This window comes from Lampetra planeri, chromosome 30, assembly GCF_965212315.1.
Source record: "Lampetra planeri chromosome 30, kcLamPlan1.2.h2, whole genome shotgun sequence".
Taxonomy (NCBI): domain Eukaryota; kingdom Metazoa; phylum Chordata; class Hyperoartia; order Petromyzontiformes; family Petromyzontidae; genus Lampetra; species Lampetra planeri.
In genome coordinates, this window is record NC_136136.1 from 9,756,518 (window position 1) to 9,779,989 (window position 23,472).

Below are 23,472 nucleotides of genomic sequence, written 5' to 3' on the forward strand. Positions count from 1 at the left end.
GTCCCTTCCATTTGAACAGCATGACGAATCACATCGATCGATAGACTGCAACGTGCACTGCTGGTACGTCGCATTGTGTACCGCCAGTATTTCCACCGCTGAAATGAAAATGTCATTGTTTTGCAATGTTTTCTAATGGCTGCCAATGAAACAGATAGATGCCGTGGTGAACTCATATAAATAACAGCCTGGGTCAAACAAGAATTTGCTATCCCAGAAGCCGCCAATGACTCGTGGGCCCTCTGTTGATGTGTAACTGTCGTGTGTACATGGACCTGCATCACCAAGTAGGGTTGAACGATTTGGGGAAAATACCTAATTGCGATTTTTCTGACAGATATTGCGATTTGATTTGCGATTAAACATTTTTTTAAGTCAAGCGTCAGTTCAATATTCATTGTGTAATAGATTTAAAACATGTGATGGAGCATTACCACACGATACAATCAAAATATGAACTGCTCTATATATTCAAATGCAAGGATGATAACTTAAAAGATATGAATTGCTTCCAACATATATATTTTAAAATGTTTAATTGATATAGAACAATCAAACATAGAACAATTAAGTTAAATAAAGAAAGTTATAATAATAAATTAAACAATTCCAATAAGAAAGTAACAGGACTTTTCAAATCGCAAAAGATCGCAGCCTTTGCGATTTGCTAATCGCATTGTTTCAAATTGCGATTTGAAATCGATTAATCCTTCAACCAGATCACCAACCCTTCAATAGATGTTTGCATTCTTTTTTTTTAAGTGCACGGCAGCTAAAATTACAAAAAATAAATACATCCGTGTACGCATTTCACCTTCATTGGCAGTATTTTATTAATAACTGCTGCATAAATTATGCATGAGCAGCAGCAGCCACGATCAATCTACCGCTGGATGAAAGCCTCACCGGGCCGTCACCATCAAGCACGGCTCTGTGATGTGATGATGATCCAACGTGCAGCTGCACACAACGCTCATTTGATTGCTACCAACTTCTCCGTGCTCGTTCTGTCTGATGCGTTACGACCCTTAGATGATTATTTGGCTGTCGTAAATGTCCACAGGAAAGCCACTTTCGTTGAGCCATCATTTGTGTCGCCGCTTCTGAACAAGAAGCGAAGAGCTCGGTGGAGCTTTACTTGGTCAAATATTTTTTCTCTTAATTTGTTTACCTTCCCTATCCCTGACACTCTTATCGTGTTTTTGTGCTGTTTGTCCTTCTAATCCGCCCCGACTGGACATCTGCGAAAGAGGGCTTTATACCTCATCGGATTCCTCACGTATAAATACATTTCGATTTAAAGCTTTCGTGACTGCAGGGATTCATCTTCTTGGTTCTTTCGGTAAAGTCACGTAGAAGGGAAGTAATAAAATAATAAAAATAAAACATAATAAAATAATATAATACAATTATATAATATATTTTTTTTATTATGTTTTATTTTTATTATTTTATTACTTCCCTTCTACGTGACTTTACCGAAAGAACCAAGAAGGTATAAATACATATTCTGATTCTCTTCATCAACATCCTTGACCAAGAGTCATCATCTCTTTATGAACGGCTTGAATTATGTCATATGCTTCTTTTTAGTAATCTAAGTTATTCCAAGCTTTCGCCTCTCTGCGCTGCACTTTTGAACGTTATGTTCCATTTTTTGTTAATAACCACGTCATGGCATAAGAATTAGGTCGATATTAAGTCACCAACGGTGAGCATACAGTGCAGGCTTTTGCTGATTTCGCCCATGATCCTGTGTGGTCTTACCGTTATTAGTTTTTTTGTAGTTTTTTCCCCGAGTATGCGTTTACTAGGTACTCTATTATACGTTGACCTGCTTAACATTCTATTCGCAGCTACATGCGAATGTTTATAGACGGTAGAATGGTAGCTTGAACGCCATGTACACTTTATATGTGTAGACAGTACAATGTTTTGGTAAAAAAAAAATGTGCATTAGAGTATTATATATACTGTACATATATATTGCTTGAGTTAACATCCCCATCAGGGACCGACTCTTATGGCTGTGCGGTCGATAAAATAGGAACTACTTAGTGAGTTTCCAACAAATATTGAATTTGCAACACAGAGAGAAGCAACACCGCACACTCATTTCAGCTGGGAAGTACTTTTGACTTTTATTGTGTTGAATAGGCCATTCGTGTAAAACATTTACAGAAGAAATGCTCGTACGTATTGCGAAGCTTAATAACTCCCCGATATGATGACACGCCTGTAATGTTGTGAAAAGAAGTTGTGAAAAGAAGTCTCGGGTGTATGTATTTTGAACTTCTTTCGCACCGTACGGAGCCAACCGTGCTAATCGGAGGTTCGTGGCTCACACAAGTTCGACACCTGGTCCACCTTCCAGCAATAAGGTGCCACCTGTAAGGGCAGTGCAGCAAGTAGATAGCCGACCTATTAATGTAGGGTTTAGGCCTCAGGCAGAATTGGATACCAAGAGGAGGACGGCATGCACTGCAGACGCGAATTGTGAGGCACAACGCGAGCCACATGGTCGCGGCGTCCCCACTTGGGAAAATCGAAGACAGAGAAAGACAAATATGGATTGGGGGGGGGGGGATCGATTATATCACGAGGAGGTGGACCCAGCTCAGTGTGGCGGACATCACGAGAGAGAGAGAGAGCTCGTGCCGAGAGGAAACACGCTGGCACGCGTTGACCGTCGACCTCCGAACCCGACGCTGACGGATGGAGGCGTCGCCCTCTCTCTGTGTATTGTTCCCAAGAGCAGGACGGAGCGTTCCCTTGGTTTGTTCTGGGCACTAGTTTAATTTTAAAAGCAAAATAACAAACTAAATGGAATTGATATTGATTTAAAGCTTTCATGACTGCAGGAATCCATACTCTTTGGTTCTTTCGGTAAAGTCACGTAGGTAGAAAAAATAATAGATCACGAAGTTTCGATTGCAACACAAGCAGCCGTCATCATGTGTGAAACAAACACAGCAGGAGGACTGCTGACGTAGGAGAGAGAGCTACTGCAACAAGAGTTTATATAGGATTTGGTGGGCCCAACCCAAGGGTAAGTGGGCGGAGCTAGAGAATAAATTTGGACGTAAATGTTAGAGATTAGCATGTCAATGTGAAACGGCCCAGCCACCGGAGGTGTGCCAATGAGAAGATTAGCATGTCAATGTCAGAGAGCTGGGCAGCAGGAACAAAAAAACCCTAAGAGCAAGAGGTACACATGGTGAGAGGGAGACAGAGAGAGAGACACATACAGTGTCGGAAATAACAGCTGACATAGGTAGGTTGGATGGAAGCATCACAGTCAATTAAGACTTTACTTGGTTAATAACGTCCTTCCAATGATTGCTCAGTTTGTACCCATCTTCTCGGTTGAAGTTGTGTTTGTGTTTATATATCTGGATGGCTTCATGAACAAATCTCTGATGATAGCCGGTGGATTTCAGAGTACCTTCGTCTTGGAAAAATCTATTTCGTGTGAGCCCACAGCATTAAAGCAATGATCAGCAACGGGAGAGGTATTGGTCCTACCGTGTTTCAGATCTGCCTTGTGTTCGCGAACACGGTCCGTAACATGTCGTTTCGTTTCCCCAATGTAACTGCTACCGCAGCCACAACGTAGTTTGTAGACACCAGGGAATTGCATGTCAGGAATCACATCCTTTACAGATGGGATCAAATCACGGATTTTGTGTACTGTGTTGAAACGAACCTGGATCTTGTGTTCATTTAAGATTTTGGAAATATTTTGGTAACCCCTGCTATGTATGGCAAAGTGATGGTTTTGATTGGATCCTCAGATGAATGGCTGGGGAGACAGCTTTGCGGATTGTACGGTCAGAATATCCATTCATCCTGAGGGCTTGATGTACGTGCTCCAGCTCACTGGCTAGGTGGTGCTGGTCAGAGATGCAACGGGCCCTATGGTGTAGTGTTTTGATGAGGGAATTCTTCTGGGCGGGATGGTGGTGGGAGTCAGGCTTTAGATAGGCATCCGTGTAGGTGGCTTTCCTGTAGACAGTGTCCCAACGAGCCATCAGGTCTCTTCTCAATCAAAACATCCAGGAATGGTAACTTGCCATCTTTTTCCACTTCCATGGTGAATTTGATAGATGGGTGTATGGAATTTATGTGGTTGAGAAATTGGTTCAGTGCTGGCAGGCCATGTGGGCAGATGACGAACGTGTCATCTACGTATCTCTTCCACAAGGAAGGAAGTAGGGTGGATGGCTGGATGGCATCTGTTTAATATTTCTCCATGAAAACATTCGCTACCACTGGCGATGAGGGAGAACCCATTGGGGTTCCCTCCTTTTATTTGTGGAATGTACCATTCCAGGTGAAGTAAGTGTTGGTAAGGCAGTGCTTTACCAAATTTGGTACATCTGGATTCAGTCCCTGTTGGACCAAGTCTTCAATGATTGCAATGGTGTCAAGTACAGGTACCTTGGTGAACAGGGAGACAACATCGAAACTCACAAGCAAATCATCTGGAGACAGTCAGATGTCCTTGATTAGAGAATCCAAGTGAGCTGAGTTAAGTTCAGCTGAGGTGGTCTTGCCCGTGAAAGGAAGCAAGGTCTCAGACAGAAATCGGGCCAGTTTGTAGGTGGGTGATTTAATGGTGGAGACGATAGGATGGAGCGGGGTACCTTTTTTGTGGATTTTTGGAAGGCCATAAAATCTGGGTGGTCTAGCAGCCGAAGGTTTTAGAGAGAGCTGCTTGGTCGGTTCGATTAGAGAAGTCGAACTAGTGATGCTATTGTTGGTTTTCGTGGCTAGGCGATTGGTGGGATCTCTATTGATTTTGGTATAGCTGCCATCATTAAGGTCCTGAATTGTGTTGTTGTAAGTGGTTTTACCCATGATGACAGTGGCATTGCCCTTGTTGGCTGAGAGGATGAGAATGTCATCTCTCTTTTTTAATTGAGCGAGTTCAAAACGCTCGTCCTTGCTGATGTTGCTAATTGATTTCTTAGCGTTTTTGAGGATAGCAACTATTTCAGATCTTGTAACGTCTGCCGGGATGTGTCCCAAACCATTGAGGGCTACGTCGACCTGGGCAATGATATCATCCACTGGGATGTGTTTATAGGTGACTGCGAAATTCAACCCTTTAGCTAGTACGGATTTTAGGCTGTCGAAATTGGGCTGTTACTATGATTGATGACAATCTTGTTAACATCTAACTTTTTAATGTGTGGCTCTGGCTTGTTTTTTGTCAGGAGGTTGAATTTAGCAATCAAGTTAACTTTACATTTGGTTGACATTGAAGTAGCTGAAGAAACTGTCATGTTATCTACATGGTCCCAATCAGATATGGACATTTTATCTGTTAATGCTAAGTGTGATTGTAAGAGAGTCTTGTCTAAATTATAAAGTTCAAATCGGAGCAATCTTATTCTCTCTGAGATTAGAGCTAGGCTGGCCCTAAACAAGATCCGTTTAGAGTTAGGAGAAGTGACAGCAGTTGATGTGAGTGTAAAGGCAATCGGTGTTACCTTGGTGTCGCGGCATCTCTTCAGAAATTGAGCGAGAAATGGAATTGATGAAACAATAAGAATCGGTTTTACCCTTTCTGGCAATAAGGTCCCATCGATACATGGAATTGGTTTTAAATATAATACAAAACGAAGCTCAGAAAGGCTCGAGACAATGGTGCTTTTCCTGGTGTAAAGACAATTATTAGAATGTAGTGTTCCTGCAGTGGAATGATTATACAATGCAGTAGCAGACCATTACACATGCTGAAATTGAAAAATACGCGGTTTAAGTACAAATTATGCCGCTGTTTATGTTCCAATTGAGCCCTCCTGATAAAAGCACTGCAGGGACATTACCGTCAAGCAGGCCTAACCGGCTGCTAATTTCCAAAAGCATAAAAAAATTCATCACAGTATATAGTTCCCAAGAGCAGGCCATTGTGTTCCGTGTTCTTGCCAAATGTTGTGGAAGTACCGGCGATTACTGGACTTGCCCAATTTCTAAACACTCCCAGGAGGCCACGTACCCTGTGTGCTGAGCTAAAAGGGACAACTTTTGGCCAAACTGCTCCAAGGCAATACTTGATGGATGAACGAATGCTGGGGCAGACTCCATGATGGGTGCAGTGACTGCCACGGAGGGGTTTTTTTTAGGTGGTTTGAAGCAATTGGTAGTGTTCAAAACACCACCAGCACAGCCTCGAATGTGCGGTTATTCCACGTAAAATAGGACATTCACACATGAGCGCGGCACGTGCAACTGTTTTATTACTAATTTATCACCGTCTTCATCATCATGAACCATGGTTTCCATATCCGCTGCTGGATTAAGGCCTCCCCATGCCATTGCCATCCCTCAATGTATTGAGGAATAATTAATCTCACTCCTGCACGTGTACTGATGGCATCACTCCATCTCCACGCTCGTCAGCCTCTGAGGCACGTGCCCCCCTTTAGCTGCCATTCCATGACCAGTCGCATCCTATGGCCATATTCCCTCCTCACGATGCATCCTGCCCAAGCCCAATTATTATCCTTCAGAGTGAATACACCATCTATAATTTGTGTTGGCTCCCTGATCCGTTTGTTCCATTTTTGTCTCAGTGCAATTCCAAGAATGCATCCCTTGATACGTTTTAGCGTTTCTTCCATTTCTGATCAACGTCAGAGCAGATAACATACAATGATTGATCCCTGTCTTCTTCACGCACATTAGACATCTAGATATTTTTTTACGTGTGGAAATATTTGTAAGTCACTTGGAGCCAGTTATTAGGAGTATGGGTTTTCTGAAGAATTAAATTTTCAAGTTTTGCCAGATTGCTAAATTTCTCAGCTCAGACACAATTACTTGCAAAAAAAAAACTTGCTACAGACCTGGCCAAAGGTTCCAATACAGGTCCCTCATGAGAATGAATTTTTAAGACACGCTGAGAATTTCCCGGTTAAATTACAAAGAAAACGTGTAAAAAAAATCTGCATTTAATCCATTGCTTTGAAATTTTGCATAACGCTACTTAAGAATATTGTACTTTTAACTAAGCATTTTCTATTTATTGTAGCCCCACTGCTTCTACGTCACGCGAAGACTTAACGATCACCTCTCATGTTGCCTGTCAGTGACGAGGCAAACCCACCAATTTATTTGCAATATAAAAATGAGTCACATTTTAACACAAGTTGTAAATGCGTGGCAAATGAAATAATTTAATTTAACTATTTTGTACACAACCACTGTACTTTCCATACAAAAATACAATACCGTTCGGGGGGAAAAAGACAACAGAAAAAGTAAAAAAAAATTAACGTAAACCTTAAGACAACTATGATACACAACTACATCGTTTCTAAATGGCAGTTAGACATACTTAGTTGGAGGGACCATGTCCATTACATTCAGTTATTTATTTCATATATAAATCCGACATGGAGGAGTTGTGCTTAAGAGCACTCAACAAACATATGGCTGAGGGTTCAAATCCCAGTCACGGATCAACTGGTCCCCCGATCCCGTTGGGGCTGATACGATGAGCACCACTGTGGTGAGGGTCAACAGTAGATATGTTTCATAACTTGCCCACCCTCTCCCCCCGGCAACGAGAATGTGGAATTTCCTCCACCGGCTCAGCACCTCCAAAGGAAATGCGCGCCACGTAATTTTCGTTTTAGCGTAGAGACACTGTGAATTCATTACTACTACGACCCACTTGAATAGACGAGGGCTCAATGACACGACATGACAACATATACAATTGCTGAATAGAATGACTCTACAACCGGTCTAAGCAGTACCCTGCCAAAATTAGTCTTTGCGACTGAGTTGAAGTTTTCCTTCACGAATAATTGACTTTTTGTACTGCATCTATATTTATTGCCATATTTTTTAAGATTTAAACCAGGATGGAGATCCAACCTATTGTTTATTAAAATAAAGGCCCTTATTTACAAATGTATCTTGAGCAAAACAAATTTAATATATAACAATTTGTTGCAGTAGCACAACTGGGAAAATATCAGCACGTAAATATATACATTAGGGAAACTATTGAAGATGGACTGGAATACTAATCAATGAAATTAGGAGGCAAACGAGACCATGTTAGTGTGGTTTGGAAAATTCGAATTGGCAATGAAAAGCAACAAGCCAATGTGCTAAACAAAAAAAGTTTTCAATCAGTGCGTATTACATACAATGGTATCTGGGACCGTAGACACTGACAATGGAAATGTAACAAATGCTGTAAAGTGCGCAGATAAGCATGGCGAGGGTGCATGCTCGGATTAACACCGAAACAGACAAACGCATGAATCGGAGAACAACCGCAAGTTGAAGACATCATTGTGAACGTTACACGTGAGCTTGAGAAGGACACGACGCTGGCCAGGAATTTATAGCCAGTGGTCGAGGCTAACGAAGGAGGGGCTTGCAAGGAGAAAACATTCCCAAGAGGACAACCGCCATGAATATGGAGCGATGACATCGGCTTGTTTGGAGGGCAGCTTTATTCTTTGTTGCACCGCGGGATCGTGAGAAATGATGACCCCCTTCATCCAGCAGTGGATAGAACATGGCTGATGATGGCTGTCAAGCGTCCCTCTGTCCAAACGAGCGTGGAGGTGGTGGTCATATCCACCTGCAACCCTTAGCCAGCGCTGTACATTCCCCTTTGGCACTTTTAATGTACGCAGAGCTGAATGCAGTCACTATAATAATACTACCCTTTAATTACCCATACGATCTTCACTGATACTCAAAACTTTTCGGATGCTTAGACAAGAGTTTGGCCTGTGGGAGGACACTTGATAATCTGAAGACGGGCTAATGCTCAAAGCTCAATAAAACACATTCAAGAATGCATTGCTCTACTGCCATCTATTGACCACCAGAGCTACAGCACGTAGCAGTCTAAGACAGCCTTGTGTAGCCACTATAAGGCTCAAGCCTGCATAGCTTCCGAGACCTGACAACTATTGACATATTCAGCATGATTTGGTCGGAGGCAAAATGTGCCAACTCACTTATACATTTCATGCGAGTGCTGAAATGCTTTATGTGATATATTACAAAAGACACATTCACGGAGCTGCACTTTGGACTGTGGTGTACTGCTGTACGGAACGTTCCATTATGGCATGAAACCAAGAGCGTTCCAAATGAAGTTGCAAGTTCAACGACTGAATATGAGGTGCGGAGGCCAAGTTTCGTGGAGGTGGTGCTTATTGGTAGGCACTCTGGAAGATTCGAGCCAAGCCCGTTAACGTGAACATTTTGGTCCTTTATAAGCGGGCAATGTTAAATCACCAACCAATCACGTGAAGCCAATGTCAAACCATCAACCAATGACAAGAGAGTGATCTTGGACACTTGTCCATCGCAGGAGAGTGTTCATATGCACTCGCCAATCACGAATGCTCCATGTCAAAAGCATTAACCAATCATGAGAGAGCCATCTCTATGACCAGCCAATTTTGAGAGGGCAGCCTCAACTATCGATCATTCGTGATTAAAGCACCAGCAGCGCCAAGCACCGACCACAAAGGAGCAGTGTGAACCATCAATCAACCATGACGCACCAGTGTCAAACCAGCATCCAAACCACAAGAGCGCTGGGCATCAATCAGCGATCAATCGCGAGCGCGCCAAACTGGCCAAGTCACCCCCCCCTCCACTCTAGGCGCGCCGTCACGTGCCACCGGCGGGCTCGTCCCTCGTGACGGCGCTCACCAGCAGCAGGTTGGAGGCCATGAACTGCACGTTGAGCGCCGTGCAAATCCGCGTCGATGGCGCCGCGCCCGTGATCTCGGTCGCATCGACGTCGGCCGCGAACGCAGCGCCGCCGCCGCCCCCGGCCGCCCCAGTTCCGCCACCGCTGCCAGTTCCACCACCGCCAGTTCCGCTGCCGCCGCCGCCACCACCAGGATTCGTGGAGGCTCCACGCACATCCCACACGCGCACCGAGCCGTCGGAAGAGCCGGATGCCAGCGCGCTGCCGTCGGGGCTGAAGCTCAGGCAGGTGATGTCGTCCGAGTGTCCGCGTAGCTCCTGCACAGCACGGCAAGACGTAAGCGAGCGCCGCGTGTCGGCAGCGTTATCTGCGTCCCCACGCCTCCGATTAGCGCGGTTGGCTACGTACGGCGCAGAAGAACTTCAACGTACATACGTTCGGTGCTGCAGGCGCACCGTGAAAGTTGGGGGTGTCCTACCAGCGAATGGTTCCCGGTGGTTATTGGTTAGATTACCGACGCACTAGGCGTGCGGCTTGGGAAGCGTGCGTCATGGATGTGCAGATTATAGTCGCGCAGTTGTGGGGTGTGCGTGCATATGATTTGCCTTAATGCAAAGCGGTTGCTGCCAAGTGTGTGTGCTTTTATTGTGAATTTGTGTGTGCTGTGGGGAGCGGTAGAGTAGCGGTTGGCACGCTGCGCTACGAATCCAGTGACCTGATTCTCGGTCACGGATAACACCAGTGACAATTATCTGAACCGGTCTTAGGCCTCCCCTACATCGACGCAACCTCAAATGAGTACCTGATGCGGTATGTAAGCATCGCTCCTGGAGAGACAAAGGTGATCAGGCGTGGTGCTGGCCTTCATAGGTGCTCGCTAACAGCACTTGCCCCAAAAGTCTGTTACGGCTGTACAGATAATTTTTGTCTTTGTGCTGTGTGCATTGACCGTGCTCTGCTTGTGTGTGTTTTGACTGCATGTTTGCTAAAAATATTTTGCGGGTGTCTCTGACCTAATTATAAAAATTCTCAATACATTTATTGAAAACATTCCCATGAAAGAAAAAAAAATTAGCACGTACCAAAAGCTTTTTAAAAATGTATTTAGGCGCAATGAAGAAGGGCCATTTCCCCAAAAACGTGTTGAAATGTTTTCGTGCCAATTGTGCACCACTGCCAACGCAGCGTCGCCAAATAACAAATCTAAAAATGTTGTGGGTGTCCGCACACCCTCCGTATCTGTGTCCCCCGCCTGCGTTGGCACGGAGCGACGTGGGCGGCCGTCATCCTACACCCGCCCCACTGTACTAGAACTGTCAATCCCTGTGGGTTACTGCGATAACAGCAGTGGTGCTGTTAATGCAACTGCAGTACAAACCCTAAGCAATATGGACTAATAAGGGAGATGGTCATGGTCCGGCTCGTTGAAAAGTCCAGCTACGCACGATTTCAATTAAAATCTAATAGAATTGCAATTCATATAGGTAGGCTAAGAATTTGACTTGTTTTATTACTTTACATTTTACTGTGCAATACAGTATTGTAATTGAAAAATACATACAATATATAGTTTATACAGTACGGTACTGTAAATTTCTCTGCTTTGCTAAATTATCACCATTCTTTACTCTCTGTTCCAGCTACTCCCCTCCGGCAGAAGGCTGCGGTCCATCAGGACCAAAACCTCACGTCATACAAACAGTTTCTTCCCATCCGCTGTGGGCCTCTTCAGCAAGACCAAGGGCTTAAAATGACTTTTACACTCACTTTAACATTTTATCTACAAAATTACACCTTGCCATATTTACAACATGTTACCCTATTTGTATTTTTGTATTTTAGGATTGTATATTACGGCTAGTTTACATTTTATATTGTATACTTATTCAAAATTTTACATACTTTAGCCCCTGAGTATTCGTTAGACTTTGTAATTTTAGTATAGTTAGACTGTATACCACTTATTTAAGTTTTAAGATTCCTACATGTTGAATGTATGCACCTTCCTGCCATAGTAAATTCCTTGTTTGTGCAAACTTTGATGGCGAATAAAACCCTTTCGGATTCTGATTAAGACTCCTGGGTAGGCTAGGCCATCTTCGACTTACGATATTTTTGACTTACGATGGGGTCGTCGTAACGCATCTCCATCATAAGTAGAGGACTACCTGTACTGCCATGAGTAAATGTAACACTTTCTGTTTGTCATTCTTTGGAAGAACGTAATCAACCAGGTGGGGTGTTGACTGTTGTGTTAGCCGACTCTCTGTGTTGTATTGCATTATATTTATAAGTTTACTATGTTTGTTTTTCTCATTCTTACCTGATGATGGTTGCTTGTGTTTCAATCGAAACGTCGTATTCTATTATTATTTGATTTGATTTTCTACGTGACTTTACCGAAAGAACCAAAGAGTATATTCTATTATTTTAACTTTTTTTTGCGTTTCATTGAATAGTGGCCAACCTGGTCCAACTAAGTGTCAGAGCCCGGCTAGCCGGAGTTTTGCTGCACTTACAATCGAGATGTCAATACATTGAGTACTGGCTGAGAATTAAGGCGCTGGCAATGTCGTAAAGTTTTGATTTGATATATAGGTGTTTGCTCATGTTGGGAAACACTTTGCTCGAGGAATCTTAACCTGCCTGGACCTAGTCCCCATCGACTAAAGTGCAACAGCCATTGTCATATAATGCTTTGATTTTTTTCATCTAACCGGGTATTTTCCAGGGAGGAATGTGTTTAGGGATGCGTGACATGTGGCGACTGCAACTACGGCATGCAGTAGAACTGTCTGAGTCTGTGCAGCGACTCCCAACTCTTTATATAGTACGGCACATCGTCGAGCTCTGCAGCAGAGCGACATAAACTAAACTACTAAACAATTTTTTATGTTACCAGGTAAAGCCCAATGAGCTATGTAGCTCTTTTTGAGAGGTGAACTGGTCAAGTTGATCGCTCAACGAAGTGGTTTATCGCGTGGAAATTTATAGCAGCAAATACTCGATATGCGTGTTTCTAATTATAGAAGGGAAAAAACGTAAGATCCGGAGAAAAAAAAAATCACCCCACCACGAGAATATGGAAACTCCAAATATACAAGCGTCAGGGTTGGGATCTAACCCACAAGCGTCTGTATACCAGGCGAGGTAGTTAACATCTCGCCACCGTGAAACCCCTGGAGATAGTTCTGTGTAAAATTACAAGTGATAGCTCCGTGGTGAAATTTTACAGTGGCTGTTCTTTGTCTGTACTTCATGGAATCCCAGAATGTTTCTGATTCTTATGCCTCAGGTGCACGAGGACAACTGGGACGTAACCAGTAGGGATGTCACCGTTAATCACCCGCCTTCACTGCTTTAAATGGATTCTTATGCTCACGGAAAAGGGTTGGGCTGCCCAAGTACATTAGTTGTAACTATTTATATAAAAGTACAAACCGATCAAACACCACTTTCACTGTGCAGACTGCTTTGTACATTAGCACCAACACAGTCCCTTAATCTGAGTCGTAAATTTTTTTGTAGCTTGAGATTGGTTCATGAATATTCTGGGGTAACTATCATCATCGTCATCATAATGATAAATGTATTATTTATAATCATGCATTGATTATTGCTATAAATACTTGTTATAAACAGTTGACTTGCTTTGATACCAAAGCTGAGTGGAACAAGTATTTTAAGCATTCCCAAGCCTGCTGATGCAGCACTTGAAAATTCTACAATTAATCATCTGGCGCAATGACGCTGTGACAACAAAGTGTGGAGGGGGCTGGCAATCCCTGTGCCCCACGCTACTCATTGGGGCACAGGGATGGGCGTGACCAAGAGGCGTGATGTCACCATGAACGAGCAACCGGGGGGCAGGAGTTGGTTTTAGGGACAGGGTCCCGAATACCGATCGGCTGCACCAATGCAGCCTTGTTGTACACTACAACGCCAGGTGTAGTGTACAACAAGGCTGCACCAATGCAGCATTGTACACTACAACGCCAGGTGGAGCCGACAACAGTAAACGCTTCACGTCAGCGAGCAATAGGTGCGTCGAATCGCGGCGCTTCACGTGGACCCCCGTCTCAGCTAAAGGTGGGAGGAGAAGAGGCTCTTGAAATGCTTCCCAAAGTTCATATGAATCAATTCTGGCCGTCGCCTAAATGAGGCTGGTTGTAATTACCGGCGAAATGTCGTACTCAAATGGTAAATGTTGTGGGTTTACTCTCCAACACACTGGTGTGCTGAACTAGTAACTAATTGGCATGTTTGGCTCTGTCGGGTGGTGGCGGGTTTAACGACATATTTATATTCACGCCAACGAACCCAAAAAAAACCTCGTGGATAATATGAATCTCACAGACAATGCACACAGCTAAGGGGATGTGTGTGGAGCGTAATTACCACCCAGCTGGGATAGACAGCATGACACCTAGCCACGATTAGATGAATAAAACTGCAGTCTTTTGGCAAATCAACCATCCTCTACAAAGCACCATTGATGGGATGAGATGAAGAGGCAGAGAGATCAAGACCAAACCTAACGCTATAAGAGGCATGCTGCTGAATTCTAACCCCTAATAACGCGTACCGATTTTCTAAGCTAACCACATGCCGCTTTATATATATAATATACTAGCGGGAAGTAGCTGGTGTTGCCCGGGCGAAAAAGACACACACAGACATCGACCAAAATGGCCCTCTCCCATAGCCAGATAACATCTTGAATGTGTCATTGCATGTTTGGGTACACTTTTTCCTCCAGTTGCTGTTCATGGTGATAAGTCCATCTGTGTCGTCAGCAACAATACTGGCATTTCCAATATCAAGAATAAATTTAGCAAAGTTGTAGTTAGTCTCAGTTTCATCACGTGCCTCCAGAGGAATGATGACTTGGTGCAGGCATTTAACTCATCAGCTTTTGGTTCCCCGAAGTACAACGGGTAAGGTTTGTCGGAAGTCACCAGCCATGAGAAAAGTTACACCACCCATAATATTGGAATTGTCGCGGAGGTCCTGCAAAATTGTGTTGACAGCCTCAAATGCTCCCTTCTGGGACATGGTGCATTCATCCCACACTATTAATTCACAATTAAGCAGGACTTGTGCAAGGGCAGTCCCCTGTGAAATATTGTAAACAGGGTTTTCTTATCAGGATAGATCCAGTGGAAGCTTAAATGTGGAATGGGCAGTTCTTCCTCCAGTAAGCAGAGTTGCCGCAATCCCCGATTATGCCACAGCCAGAGCAATTTTCTCCCTCTGGCAAACCTTAGCGAGGAGCAGGTTGAGAAGGTCTTCCCAGTACCACCAGGTGCATCAAGGAAAAATACGCCTCAATTTTTCGTCTCAATGTCTTCCAAGATTTTCGTGTAGGCTTCTCTTTGTGTATCAGCTTTGGTTCATTTTCCTCAATAAATTTAAGAAGCTCTAAACCATCATAGGATATTTCACGTAGGATCTCTTGAGCAAGGGCATGCAGGTTGTCCCTGTAGGGTGTTGGTAGTCCGATAGACGTGAGGTCTTTTCAACCAATGGATTGAAGTTTGTCCTCAAGGAGAATGAGGGCCTGGCTAAAGGTAACATCAGAGCGTGCGAGTTGGTACAGTAAAGCAGGCGCTATGTAATAAAGAAGTAACTGAAAGCAGCACTAAATCGCTAATGAAACTACTTTAAAGGTGACGGACACGAAATTGGAATAGCGCTGACTCAGCACGGGGCTTATGGCGTGGTACCTGGCTACTTTTTTTAAACGTAAACCCCACGGTTTACGAGCCGAATCCTTCGCAAGTTTCGGCCGCACACACACAGACAGACACACAGACAAACAATGACATTTATAGGTTAGATCGTTATTACTTGATGCAACTTTTGTTTCTAAAATCGGTTAAAGGCTGAGAAACCTGACAGCCTACAGCTTACATCGGCAGAGTCAGTAAGCACGGGAAGCTTTACGGACAACGAAACGGGCGAACGGAACGGGCGAACGGAATGGCGGGCCAGCCAACCTTGACGATGGCGCCGCTGCCGATGTCCCAGAGCCGGACGCGCTGGTCCTCCCCGCCGGACGCGAGCAGGCGCCCTCCGGGGGAGAAAGCGAGTGCCAGCACGGTGCCCCGGTGGCCCGTGAAGAGGCGTGCCGCCGAGCCCTGCTGGGTGCTCCACAGGCGCACCGTGCGGTCGGCGGAGCCCGTCGCCACGTAGCTGCCGTTGGGGTGGAAGCGCACGACGTTCACGTCCGACACGTGGCCTGCGTAGACGCGCAGTGGGAAGGCGCGCTCGGGCACCCAGAGGCGGGCCGTGCGGTCGTGCGAGCCGCTGCAGAAGTACAGGCCCAGGGCGCTCACGTCCACATCCCACACAGGGTACGCATGTCTGCGCAAAGGCACCGGGGGAGGGGTGGGGGCACAGGGCGGCGTTACGGAGAGGTGGAACGACGCATCGGGTACAGAGTCACGGTGAGAGCGAGGGGGTCACGGAGCGAGCGAGGGGATCGTGGCGCATGTCATGGTTGTGGGAGGTAATCGGTGAGGGCATAAAGACATGAGGAGGAGGAGACTGTCGGTGCAGGCACGTACCCTTGGTAGACGGCGGTGTTGGTGAATGTGCGTGGGTCCCAGAAGCGCACGCTCGTGTCCTCGGAGCACGAGAGCAGCCCCGCACCGCCGGGCAGGAAGCGCACGGCGTAGACGGGACCCGAGTGGGCGCGCAGCGTCTTCACGTCGCTGCCTTTGCTGTCCTCAACCACCTGTTGTACGCACAGTGGTACACGCACAGAGCAACATTTAAACACAAATAATCGATTCCAAACACAATTGATTAACACATAGAACCACATACACACAGAACAACCGCCATTCGCCACTTCGAGACGGTGACATCACTCACCACAGTCGTCGTGCCAGGCGAGAGTGAAGTATGGAAGAACCGCTGAGAGGTCACGGGACAGACCCAGGAGTTATGGGTTCACTGCCTGAGATTATTGGCTGATGCACCATCTGTGCTCCCCACTGTGTCAGCTTTCTGTGTGTTAGCCGCCCGGCGCTCTGCTCATTGTTGTACGTGTGGCTCCTCTGTCCTCCAACTGACCAGTAGCATCCTTCAAAAGCTTCCTCCACTGAGGCCAACCTTGACCCCGCTGGTACCAGTCATCAGCAAGACCAGTCAGTTCCAAATCCTCCCATACCACATCAGTCCATCTCGTCTCAAGCCTGTGCTGCACTCATTTAGCCCCCTCTATCCAGCCAAACAGAAGCTGCTCACACTCACCCATAGCCACACATATACAGTCCCCACATACACACTAGCACAGATACATTCAGACAGTATTCCCTCGTGAATTGCGAGAGATACCTTTCAGAGGTGATAGTAAAATAGCAAATTACGCTGATAATGATATTGGCCAAAAGAATTACCTTACATAAATACATATAGGAGCTATTAAATACAAAAAATGCTTCTAAAGCTTCTATAAGTTCTATCTTGTACGCGCAAAGTTTGCAGATGCATCTAAAGCTTCGAGAAGATCTATCTCTATCATCTCTTTATCTTATCACTTTCTCTCTCTCTGTCTATCCAGTCGTGTAGAGTTCCAGATGCGATTCGTGGATAGCCAAAATCGCAGATAGCAAGCTCTTAAATACCAATACCCGCCATTCGCTACTATGTGACGGTGATGAAACCACAGCGCCTGTGCCAGGCCGTTCTTGAATAACAAACAGACACACACACACGCACGTCCCACCTTGTCGTCCAGGATGTCGCACGCGAGGTTGACGCGCGCCACGTCCACGTTGTGCCGTGCAGTGCGCAGCTTGCGTGGCCCCAGGCTCCACAACATCACCCGCGAGTCCTCGTAGCCGGCCGCCAGCATCCCCATCCCCGGCGCCACCTCGGCCGCGCACGGGGGCGCCGGCACAGACGGTCCGCCGCTGCCGCCGCCCACCATTCCAGCACCACCACAACCGCCACCGCCACAAACACCGCCGCCACCACCGGCGGTTCCCGCGGTAGCACTGACAAACGACGAGGAGGAGGACGACGAGAATGACGAGGAGGAAGAGGAGGAAGTGGAAGGAGGTGGCGGGGCGGTGGCAGAAGCAGTAGCGGAGCCGGCAGTTGTGGTGGTGGAAGCAGTGGCGGCAGCGGCGGCCGAGGAAGCCGACGATCCCGGTTGTGGCGAAGTGGCGTTGGCGATCACGGGGCCACCTGCACCGCCGCCGACGCCGCTGTTACTGCTGTTGCCACCGACGCCGAGGCTGGAGGCGGTGGTAGAGGTGGCGGCCGCGGCAACGCCACTGGTCCCGCCGGCGCCGGACCCAGAGGCGGAGCCGGCGGGAGTGGTGGTGGTGGTGGTTCCGGGTGGCGTTGAGTCGTCCCTGAAGCCGTAGAGGCAGACGGTGGCGGCGTTGAGCGGTCCCTCGCGCACGCGACGGATGCTGTCCTGCAGCAGCTCCAGCGAGACCTCGTCCGGCGGGAGGGCGTTCATCTTCCCGAAAAAAAATTTACGCAACGTGATGAATCGTCGCCGATAATATTCCAGATGTGTTTTGTCCCGTTCTTAATTAGATTCAACGACCCATACAAGTGCTCAATAATCGCAGACAGGCACAACTCCCGTCATTCCTTGAGTGCGCCACATTGTATGTACAAAGGTTCAAATGTCTCCGAACCCAAATGTGCGTGAGATCGCACTCATTTACATCGGTGTGCCTATTCCACATTTCCATGGCGAAGGCCAGTCTATCACGAGAGTAATTTGATGCTTGTAACACGACGAACGGATAAGGGTAAAAATTACGACAATGAAGCCGCTGATTCTACCCGCCCAACTCTTTGTGCCGAACACCCCATCAACACCAAGCTCCACTGTTGACCTTAATCTCTGAGCCTCACCTCTGGGTCACCGTCAGCCGTGAGCCCCCCTGCCGCTGCTGCCGATTCTCCGGCCCTGGCACTCGCACCGCCCCCCCCACTGCCGCCGGTGCCGTCGCTATAAAGCTCGAGCCCCGCCGCGGAGCTGCGCGCCTGGGCCCGCACGTCGAGCCGCAGGTGCGTGCTGACGGCGCGCAGCAGCAGGCCGTGCTCGCCCTGCAGCAGGTGGCGCATCAGGCGGCCGTGCGCCACCACGCCCAGCTCCACGCACAGCTTGTGCTCCGTGAGCGTGCGCACGCACGTGTCCGAGCCCACGTCCTGTAGCAGCAGGAGCAAGGGGCAAGGTCGGTCGCAGGATTAGAGGCGGCGGTGGCAGAAGTGGTGGCAGCAACAGCAGAAGCAGATGTAGGGATGTTTCTAATAATGCCCTTATTTATCCACGAGAGCCTCACTGAGATTCAGTGAGGCTGGCCGCCTCTATCTCCCTAGTGGCGATATTTACACACCACACCATGTACTCATTTGTGACCGAGTCGACTTAGGGGAGGTAAAGGACCGGTTCATTTAATCGTCACTGGTGCTGGCTCTGGGTGGGAATCGAACTCGGCTAGTCGGGTTTCTAGCACAGCGTGCTCACCGCTACACTGTCGCTCCCCATACACACACACGTACACATAATACACATAATACACTAAGTAATACCCCGGTTTTTGTCGAGGATGCGTTCCTAAAAGGTGCAACAAATATTGGAACGACAGAAAGCGAATTACAGGGTAGGTGAAGGCGATGGATACGAGAAAGCTCGGATGATGCTGCCAGCTATGTGTGTGAGTTGAGGCGACACAAATCAGGTAGCGGTGCTAACAAAGTGACGACGTATTTTCTAAACGACATAAAAGGGGGAGACGTAAATCAGGGTATTACTGTACTCCCTTGCACTCATTCACACACGTACTTATAATCATGCAAGAAAAAACAAAAGATCCACCATATAGCCTTAACAGACTGTTGGGGCAAGTGCTGTTAGCGAGCACCTATGAAGTCTGGAACGGTACACAAAGGGGTGGGTGGGCAGCACCACGCCCGACCGCCTTTGTCTCCCCAGTGACGATGTTTACACACCGCACCAGGTACTAATTTTAGGCTGAGTCGACCTAGGAGATACACAAACCTGCCGCGAGAGCGCTGCACCCAGCCGCTCGGCCAGGAGCCGCTGCTCGTGAGTGTGAGCGACGGGCCCCACGTGGCGCCCGTGGAACGCCTCGGCGGCAGAGCGCCATCCGCCGAGCGCGAGCTCCACGCACAGCGCCAGCGAGAGGGCGCTCATCAACGTCTGCAGCTCCACGCGCTCCTCCCCGCGCAGCTCTGCTCCAGTACAACCGCACACGCAGCCACGCGCTTAGTGCACCACCGTCACGGGGTCCACTATGCACCGCACAGTTCCACACGCTCACCGCACCTAACCGGGTGCTTAGCGCCCCACGACACGGGGTCCATTATGCACTACACAGTTCAACACACTTTAACCAGTTGGAATCTGGTGAAAGTTTATGTATTTAATTTAATTGTAAAAGCTTTTTAACACTGTTTTGTTGTTTTGCAATTGCCTTTTACTTGTGTAAACCAGGTATCCCTTCTGACCCACTCCTACTGGACATGTGAAAAAGAGCTTCATAATTCATCGGATTTCTCCAGGATAAATAATGATTCTAATTCTGACAAAGATATTCTCAGGCTAATCGGGCTCTCACCTGGTTATAACTAAAGGAAACCAGTATATACCTCCACACACTCTACATACATACACACACACAAACAAAATATACACTCACCATTGACAAATTGGCGTAGTGCGTTGAACTGGCGATCATAGTGCGAGGGGTTGGGCTCATAGACACCAAATGACACTGCGTTCATGGGCCCACTCTCTAGCTGAGCTGTTGATACACACATAAAGGCAAAAGCAAAGATTCCCCCATACAACCTAAACAGACTGTTGGGACAAGTGCTGTTAGCGAGCACCTGTGAAAGCCAGCACACCACACGAAGGGGTCAGTGGCTAACACCACGCCTGGCCACCTTTGTCTCCCTACTGGCGACCGATTCAAATAATCGTCACTGGTGTTCGCCGTAAGCAGGAATCGAACTCGGGTCGCCGGGTTCGTAGCGCAGGCGAATTAACTGCTGCAAGACACAGAAACGCATGTATACACACATGGCAAGTGCACGTATGTATTATAATAGCATGCACATACGCAGGCAAGCACACTTGTGCATACAGAATCACAAACACGCACAAAAGCACACATCGGGAGACTGCTTAGCTTTTAAGAAAAACACAGAGGCAATAAAGTCAGACTGCCACAGAGGGATACAACCCATTTCCTACTGCCATCCTCTCATTTATTTAGGCTGCAAAATAATGTTGTTTAACTACTACTGGAATCTTGCAGCAACCTAGGTATCGAAAGATGTATTCCTGAGTGTCCCATGATAAGTTTGGTACCTGTGAATATCTGCACGTCGCACGCACGCGTACACACAGCTTTTGACAGCCACTAATCCAAACCTGTCAACACATACGGTTTACCCGTATTCTTGTACAGGGAAATTGAGTTTTTAGGTCCATACGGCGTACAGCCGTTTCAATACGGGCAAACATTTTTTTGGTCTATTTGTTTATTTCTCCGTTGTGATGGGACATTGTAGAATGAACGTTGAGATTTATAAGGGCACGGGGTGACCAATAAATGTCTAAATTGGTCTATAATAAGGTAGGCACTGATAAGGGGTTGACAGGTATGCTTATTTCTCAGTCGCTAATGGGTCCGCCGCCGCACCTGCCATGCTGGCCGCCATCTCCTCGGCCGACTGAGAGCCCCGGAAGCTCTGCCGCTGAGCCAGCTCCGACTCGGTGTAGTGGCGCCGCTTGAGGAGTTGGTTGACGGCCGACTGGAGCTGCTCGCTGCGTACGCGCTTCATGGCGCAAGCGGCCGCGCGCCGTCACGTGGGCGTACGGCTCATGCGACCTAAAACGTCGCAGGATAACATAACAAGAATGAGAAAACAAACATAGTAAACTTGGAAATATAAGTCAACACCCCACCTGATTGATTACATTCTTCCAAAGATTGCTAAACTTGAGAGAGAGACAACACACATGCAGAGAGAGACACACACAGACACACAGAGCGACACACACACATAGGCACACAGAAAGACGTCTCTGTGTCGAGCCCTGTTAACACGTTTTATTCAATTAAAATATTGATTCAAGCGGTTCTAAATGTTGGTTCAGTAATATTTTGAGCCAGACTATTGTGGTTGTTAAGCTGTTTGCTACCGTTGTATAACAACCACTGTTGTGATCCTGGCCGCAGTGCTCATCCCACGAAGACACCGTCCCCCTGCTAAACAAAATGTAGAAATTCCACCGCTGGCTTAGTTCGGGATTCCAAAAGGGATGTTCACCACAACCCTCGGTGGTAGCTTCAGCAGGGAGACACTTTGAGGGCATTTCACTCCGAACAAATTAGCTCAGAGGGCCATCGAGTGGCGGCACTTTGCCTTAAGGCCTCAGATCCAAGGGGGGCGCCTCCTAAAAGACAAAGGGGGCCTCCGAGGGGGGCCTATGACTGGGATCTGTTTGTCTCCGTCCTCCACAAAGCATTTCGGCGACCCTCATCCACAACGCGTCTCGCTGGGCTCGAACGCGCGTGCGATGCTGCTCTCCTCGGTTAACGGTGAAAGTTCCACATTTCCAGGGCAAGTACCAGTCTATCCACGGGACACATACCCGACCTGTAAACCCCTTATCAGTAACTATCTTATTACAGACCAATGTCAGACCGTATTGGTCACCCCGTGCCCTTATACATCTCAACGTTCACCCTACAAAGTCACCATCACAAGGGAGAAACACAAACTAATAGACCAACACAAATGTTTGTGCCCGTAATGAAACGGCTGTACGCCGCATGGACCTGGAAACTCAATCTCCCTGTACAAGAATACGGGGTAAACCGTACGTGTTGACGGCTCTGCATACACGACTCTTTGAAAGCAACTCGACGAAGCAACAAGTCATTTGTGTGTCCAGACGGACTCGTGTAAGACGCAGACCCGGTGCGCATCGTCGCTGACGGTGCCAGAGACCGGAAAATCCACATTCCTATGGTAGGGAGATCGTACAGCACGATCAGTGATGTCAATCGTGACAAGAACAGCCGTTTGATGTTGAACAAACAAAGAGGAGTATCGGTGCGTTACAAATGTTGACTTGTCAAGCAGCAAAATTAGACGAGTTACGAGCAAAATAAGACGACGTTTCGTTGACAGGAAAATATATCGGACCGTGTTCACCAAGTAAACAAAGCGCGACTCGGTCCGTTTAAGTGTCTGCGCGTTTGATAATTAAAGTTCGCCAATTGAAGCGCTTTTTTAACAAAAACGTAAAAAGATTATACAGACCGCGGCCTAGCTAGTCGAGGCGCTCATCCCGCGCGAGAAGCGATGCAGAGCGGTGTAACGAATTTTTAAACACATGAACCCGCCGACTGTGTGTGGCGTTGCGTTTACAACGACACGCTGTGAACGTCCAACGAAATGTCGCGTTGTTGTTTAAACTAAAAGTGAATTTACAAATTTTAATTCATTGCAGAGTCAACGGCAGGCGCGCGGGGGTGCCCTGTCCGTCCCCATCGAGCCTCTGGAAACCCGCACGGGGCGCTTTTAGATTCCGCTTGGTTTTGTTCCGGCCTGTGAAACAGCAGTAGCACGCATACAAATACCATGAATATAATTACAATAATTGTTATTATTTCAATACAGAACAGTGACACGCGTACTAATACCATAAATATAATTACAATAATAATAAGTTTTACATTACACAACAGTAACAC

General features: G+C 47.0%; 1 protein-coding gene across 2 annotated transcripts; it reads right to left on the reverse strand.

Moving 5' to 3' along the window:
- Window positions 1-7,160: 7,160 nt before the first annotated feature.
- Window positions 7,161-23,301, reverse strand: TAF5L (TATA-box binding protein associated factor 5 like). Of its 2 annotated transcripts, none has more exons than XM_078608733.1 (9): window positions 23,210-23,301; window positions 21,409-21,597; window positions 20,401-20,505; window positions 19,740-19,933; window positions 18,590-18,886; window positions 17,439-18,182; window positions 16,273-16,442; window positions 15,703-16,069; window positions 7,161-10,020 (listed from the first exon to the last, which is right to left on the reverse strand). In XM_078608733.1, exons 2-9 carry the CDS (start codon window positions 21,548-21,550, stop codon window positions 9,661-9,663), a joined length of 2,379 nt encoding a protein of 792 aa, XP_078464859.1. In that variant the 5' UTR covers window positions 21,551-21,597; window positions 23,210-23,301; the 3' UTR covers window positions 7,161-9,660. The 2 variants fall into 2 exon arrangements, with proteins under 2 accessions (XP_078464859.1, XP_078464858.1); XM_078608732.1 differs by having other exon boundaries at window positions 23,039-23,299.
- Between the last annotated feature and the right edge of the window lie 171 nt (window positions 23,302-23,472).